Below are 6,583 nucleotides of genomic sequence, written 5' to 3'. Positions count from 1 at the left end.
TATATATATATATATATATATATATATATATATATATATATATATATATATATTTGCACATTACTTCTGTACAAATTGTGCAAATTTTCAAATGTATTTCATAATTTTTGGAGTTACAGAAGTTTAGTAAACTTCCAAATTACTACAGACTGTCCTGTTTTTGACAGATTCTGCTTTTCGCGTGTTGTTTGCTTATTTTGATGAATCTATGGCTAGTATCGGGGGGTATGAACCATAGAGAAGTTGGAATACAGTAGGTTTAACACCAAAATAAATAAAGAATGATTTCATTACAGTACCTTAAAGTGGTAGTTTGCTTTATTACACTAATGGATCTCACAAACTTTTTGTTAAGTTTTTGTGGATGAAGTGTTCGAAGAACGAGGAGTTACCGATGTGAGAAGAATAAAGAGGGGCAAGAGTTGAAGCTTGGGGATGCCCAAGGCACCCCAAGTAAATATTTCAAAGGATAATCAAGCATCTAAGCTTGGGGATGCCCCGGTTGGCATCCCATCTTTCTTCTTCAACAAATATCGGTATACCTCGTTTTTTTTGTTTTGTTCACATGATTTGTGTCCTTTGTGTTTTTCTTTCTCTTTAAGAACCATGCTAGTATGAGATATATCTTCATCGATTTATAGAATGATCCATGTGATTCACTTATATCTTTTGAGTATGACCTTATAGAATGCTCTTTGCGCTTCACTTAAATATTTTGAGTATGGTTTTATAGAATGCTTCATGTGCTTCACTTATATATTTTGAGCTTGGATATCGGTTATTTTATATTAATTATAGAATGCTCCATGAACTTCACCTATATCTTTAGAGTATAAATAATACTATCATCTAAAGCAGGTTTGGAAGAGTGTCAACTTTAGGAACTAGTGATCCCGCTATTCCGAATGAGAAGAAATTTGCTTATGTAGAGAGTAGAAAAATCTCTATGCTTGTAGATCATGAAAAGAATGCTTTATGTGATGGTTATATTGTTCAATTCATTCATGATTCTGCTGAAAATTATTATGAGGGAGGAATATATGCTTGTAGAAGTTGCAATAATATCAAGTTTCCTCCCTATGTGCTTAAATTTTTGAAGTTATACTTGTTTTGCTTTCCTATGCTAGTTGATTCTTGTTCGTATAAATTATGTGCTCAAAAAATCCCTAGGCATGGGAAGTGGGTTAGATTTAGATGTGCTAGTCATATTCTTCATGATGCTCTCTTTATGTTTCAATTCTTATCTTTTATGTGAGCATCATTGAAATCATCATGCCTAGCTAAAAGGCATTAAAGAAAATCGCTTGTTGGGAGACAACCCAATATTTACCCTTACTGTTTTTGTGTGTTTACATGATTAAGCTACTGTAGTAATCATGTTTTATAGGTTTTGTTTCAATAAAGTGCCAAGTAAGGGGTTCCGGTCAGCCCCAGCAAAAGATATGGGCCTTATGGGCCAAGAGGGGAAACACACCAGCCACAAAGGGGCTGGTGCCCCCCCCCCCCCCCGCCATATGGGCTGGCCAAATTGGAGAAGAAAAGGGGAAGGAGGAAAGGAAAAAGGAATAGGATTCCCCCTTCCCCCTCTTCCCTTCCTACTCCGAATAGGAATAGGAAAGGGGGGAGGCCGAATTGGGAGGGCGCCCCCTTGGCTGCCTCTCCTCCTCCTCTCCAACCTCTGTATATGAAGGGGGGCACCGCTAGAACACACACCAACAATTGTTAGTCGTGTGTGGTGCCCCCTCCACGGTTTACGCCTCCGGTCATATTCTCGTAGTGCTTAGGCGAAGCCCTGCGTGGATCACTTCACCATCACCGTCATCACACCGTCGTGCTAATGGAACTCATCTACTCCCTCGACACTTTGGTGGATCAAGAGTTCGAGGGACGTAATTGAGCTGAACGTGTGCAGAATTCAGAGGTGCCGAGCTTGATTGGTCGGAACGAGAGGAAGTTCGACTACATCAGCTGTGTTCTCAAATGGTTCCGCTTTCGGTCTACGAGGGTACGTGGACACACTCTCCCCCTCTCGTTGCTATGCATCTCCTAGATAGATATTGCTTGAGAGTACGATTTTTTTTGAAATTGCATGGTATGTTCCCCAACAACTACCGGAGGGGGGAATGGACCGACAAGCTGGACGTGCATATGTTGTCTTTGTGTCGAATATTATGTACGCAAGGAGTTACGTGGACTTGGAGTTGTAATTGGTGTGAATAAGTACGAATCGTGTAGGAGTCGGACACGTTATATCCTAGATTTCTTATATATCGAGGGGCAGCACAGACCGCACGTTATAACCCATGGCAACTTGATAGCACTAGGTATGCAGGGGAGCCGGCGAATTATGCTGGCGCCCGGGCGGCCGATGTTACGGTATCTTGGGGAGGAGCGCCCATAGTCATTGCCTCAGGGATGTAGCCATATTGATGAACCTCGTCAACAAATATAGTACCTTGATGTGTCATCTATGATCTTACAATAGCGTTTTATTCTAACAACGTATGCGCTGTCATCGATTTGGGGAAGCTAACTCCAATAGCAACCTGTCATCCAGTTGCTCTTCCTCATGCCACTGCCTAAAGGTACGAGAAATTCAATACTTATTCTTATGGGTCGTGGCAGAGGAAAACAGTGGCCCTGCAGGGTCATGGAACTGCTCGTGCTGCTCCGACAAAGAAGTAAATAGCATAAAACTACTACTTTACAGACTAGGCTTTTAAAAAACTATTGGTTTTTAATTTTTCTCAAAAAACTACCTAACAGGCGGTAGGCTGTTGCAAAAAACCCCAAATGACCGTTGTTTAAAAATCAAACATATTTATGACAGGTCGGGCCCACACCTAAACCAACCGTTTGTTTGACCGTTTGTTTGATCGTTAACTGACACGTGGGTACCACATGTCTGTGTTTCTTCATCATAATCTAATAATTTTAAAAAAGTAATCAGCCCCTGTAAATATTTTAGAAAATCAATCAGGTCCCTGCAAACAAATTAAAAAGGCAATCGGATCCTTCCCGTGGCTGTGCTCCAGATCGAGAGGAGCGGGCGCCCGCAGCCATGCTCGCCGGCAATCAGCTGTCGTGTGGAGCTCTTGCCGGCGGACAGTTCGTGGGTCAAGGAAGGAACGGCTCAGCGAGGTCGCAGGCCAGGTCACAGGCCAAGGGGAAGGGCGCGTAGGCGGGGCTTCTCTAGGCGGGCGAGGGTCCAGGCGGAGCTCCTTGCCGGCCACCGCCTCCTCTAGCCGGCGAGCCGCGCCGGCAACCGCCGTGAGCTCCCCGTCACGCGGCCTCTCTCCCTTCCCTCTTCCTCGCACTGGCTCGAGGTGGGTGGAGCAGCTCGACCAGCTCCGTCCAATGGAACCAGTTGAAGGTGGTGGCGGCGTGGCCGGCCTCGACGCGGAGGCAGGGTCGATGTTCTCGTTCTAGCGGCTCTGCTTGGTGGTGGTGGCGGCATGGCCGGCCTCAGTGCGAAAGGAGGCGACGAACATGGCTTCGCTCGGTGGCGTGGGCCGGCATGTGGCCGGCGACCATGGTCTCTGGTGTGCTTTGGCGTAGGGAGAGAGAGGAGAAGAAAATGGGGAGAGACACTGAGAGGCGGGCCTCATATGTTAGTTAACGGTGAAACAAACAGATTGTTTACATGCGGGCCCGACCTATCATAAACAGATTTAATTTTTAAACGACATTCATTTAAGGGTTTTTGAAACAGCCAACCGCATGTTTGGTAGTTTTTTGAGAAAAATTAAAAATCGGTAGATTTTTGCAGCCCTATCCTGTAAAATAGTAGTTTTATAGTATTATTTACTCGCGACAGGGCCCTCCAGAAAGAAGAACATGCTGTGGTGCACAGCGGGAGTTGCTTCACTTCATAACTGCACATCCGGTATATGCCATTCTTCTCTACTGATTCAGATATATCCTTCATATATGCTTCAGATACTAAATGTTAACACTGCAGGAAACTCTGAACAAGGGAGGAAGCATTTCTCTAGCAAGACAGCCATTGCAATGGGAGGGGAACGTTTGGTTCCCGGGAACATATGTACCTTATATAGAAAAAGAAATTAGCAATTCAAAAAAAAGTCAAAAATTTCTGAAAATATTTTTAAAATAAACTTGACCTTCCATTGTACTACTGAGAAAAGTTTCAAAAAAAAATTCCTTTTTGACTTCTTTTAGAAAAGACAAATTTTCGGTCAAAATAGCATGAATAGTGACTTATAATAGCAAATAAATTTTGTCTTTTTCGCTGTGAAGTCAACGTTGGTTTCTTTTTTGTGAAAATTTATATACTAGTGCGCAAGTAAGTCAAGTTTAATCTAAAAATATTTTTAAACTATTTTGACTTTTTGTTTAATTATTTTAAACAAAATCCTCATATAGGATGTATATACATGCGAGAGCCAAAGAGTATTTCCCCATTACAATGCTCCAAGTATGTGATGGCTCTCACCACTGTTGCTTTCGTGGGCACCATGGCGTGCTACTTTCGCCGCAAGGGCGCGCTCTCTCCGCGTTCCCGGATGCACTCTTTCGACAAGTACGTGAGCTGGAGCAGCAGGTCAAACCTCGTTAGCCACCGATCTTCTCCTCTGGCCCAACTGAAACACAAACCAGGGCTCAGTGTCATCAAAGGCAAGGAGAACATCTTTTATCATTTCTCTGAATTGCTTCTCTGTTAATAAGTCTGAACTATGAACTTTTTTCAAAAAAGTCTGAAGTCTGAAAAAGAGAACATCCATGATCCATCACCATTGATTGGCATCTGCATCTTCTACCTCCATGAACGAACAGATCGAGCTGCTGTCGAGGCTGAACCACTGCCACGTGGTGCCATTGCTGGGGTACTGCTCGGAGCGGCAGGGGCGGCAGCTGGAGCGGCTGCTGGTGTTCGAGTGCATGACCAACGGCAACCTGCGGGAGTGCCTGGACGACCTCAACAGGAAGCCCATGGACTGGGCGACGCGCGTCGGCGTGGCGCTGGGCGCGGCGAGGGGCCTCGAGTACCTCCACGAGGCGGCGGCGCCGCGCATCCTCCACCGGGACATCAAGTCCACCAACATCCTGCTCGACGACCGGTTCAGGGCCAGGATCACGGACCTGGGCATGGCCAAGTGCCTGATGAACGACGGCGTGGCGAGCTGCTCCAGCTCGCCGGCGCGCATGCTGGGCACCTTCGGGTACTTCGCCCCCGAGTACGCCATCGTCGGCAAGGCGTCGCTCAAGTCGGACGTGTTCAGCTTCGGCGTGGTGGTGCTGGAGCTCATCACGGGCCGGCAGCCGGTGCACAAGAGGGGCGGCGCCGGCGCCAGCGGCGCGGGCACGGACGAGAGCTTGGTGATGTGGGCGACGTCGCGGCTGCGGGACAGCAGGCTGGTGGTCGCGGAGCTGCCGGACCCGGCGCTGAAGGGCGCGTTCCGGCCCGAGGAGATGCAGATCATGGCCCACCTGGCCAGGGAGTGCCTGCAGTGGGACCCCGAGGCCAGGCCCACCATGACCGAAGTCGTCCAGATCCTCTCCACCATCGCGCCCCTCGCCGACAAGCGCCGTCGCAACCACCTGCCCGCCGCCGCCGGCGCCTTCGCCCCGGGCTTCCACGCCGAGAGGCCGCGGGAATGCTCAGTGTGGCAGGACGACGAAGACTACGGCCATCGCCGCGATCACCTGCACGGAGGGAACGGCAGCAATGCCAAGGGCGCCGTCTTGTCTGGAGAGGTCACGGTTAACGTCGGGATGCCAGTGACGATGATGACGACGATGGGGCGGAGCTGGCGGTCGGCGGAGCAGGAGGAGGTGGACCTGACGGAGCCGCGGCTGGAGACGTTCACGGAGCCGACGACGACAGCCAGCCCCTTCAGGTGAACGTGAGATGAATCGAATACGTCGTAGAAGAGATTGATAGAATAGTCAAGTAGAGCCAGAGAAGAAAAATGTGAGTGAGATGCATTGTACAGGCAAAAACGTAATCAAATCAATTTGAGAAGAAAAATGTGAGTGACATGCATTGCGACCAAATTTACCAAACGATTCGATGCTATTACATTGGTATAACATTGTACATTCGCCAACAAAAATGGAAGAGGTACAGCATTGCAGATAAAACCGCTAATGTCACAACTTTTTCATAATTTTACATTGCATGCCATCAACAAAGGAAAGAAAACCACATCTCCAGGATTTAACTGTAAAGAGCATCCCAAACCACAACCAGAGACCAGACACAATCCCAGCAATCACACAGTAGTACATCCAGTGGTCCTCCTGTTCACCATTTCTCTCATCCGGTGCAAGCGAAGTATTCGTACATGAAATGTTTAGAGGAAATCCACAGAGCCCAGAATTGTTGGAGTAAATTGATGGGTCAGTCAGGGTCTGAATCTGATTCCCGGTGGGTATCTTGCCCGACAAAAGATTGTTCGAGACATTTAACGTGTTGAGCCCTGATAATCGTGTGATGCTTTGAGGAATGTTTCCAAAAAGTTGATTAGATGATAGATCAAGGATCTCAAGAAAAGAGAGGCTACCAATGCCTTGGGGAATGCGGCACGACAGATGGTTTCTTGATAGGTTTATGAACAGA

The 6,583-nt window shown here is 47.1% G+C and overlaps 2 protein-coding genes across 2 annotated transcripts in view; one reads left to right on the top strand and one right to left on the bottom strand.

Moving 5' to 3' along the window:
• Positions 1-4,785: 4,785 nt before the first annotated feature.
• LOC123172710 (receptor-like serine/threonine-protein kinase NCRK) lies at positions 4,786-5,865 on the top strand. Its single transcript, XM_044589644.1, has one exon. It carries the CDS (start codon positions 4,786-4,788, stop codon positions 5,863-5,865), a length of 1,080 nt encoding a protein of 359 aa, XP_044445579.1.
• Positions 5,866-6,114: 249 nt separating this feature from the next.
• Positions 6,115-6,583, bottom strand: part of LOC123172708 (probable leucine-rich repeat receptor-like protein kinase At1g35710) — a 6,545-nt gene continuing 6,076 nt past the window's right edge. The window contains exon 3 of the mRNA XM_044589643.1: positions 6,115-6,576. Coding sequence (XP_044445578.1) covers positions 6,115-6,576 — 462 coding nt within the window. The remainder of the gene's footprint in view (positions 6,577-6,583) is intronic.

The sequence above is a fragment of the Triticum aestivum genome, unplaced genomic scaffold (assembly GCF_018294505.1).
Source record: "Triticum aestivum cultivar Chinese Spring unplaced genomic scaffold, IWGSC CS RefSeq v2.1 scaffold77688, whole genome shotgun sequence".
Taxonomy (NCBI): Eukaryota; Viridiplantae; Streptophyta; class Magnoliopsida; order Poales; family Poaceae; genus Triticum; species Triticum aestivum.
Note: the sequence above shows the minus strand (reverse complement) of the source record. Positions and strands in the feature narration are given on the sequence as shown.

Bases quoted from the DNA above. Each gene is read 5' to 3' on its own strand.
- LOC123172710 (XM_044589644.1), top strand. From the start codon at position 4,786: ATGAACGAACAGATCGAGCTGCTGTCGAGGCTGAACCACTGCCACGTG.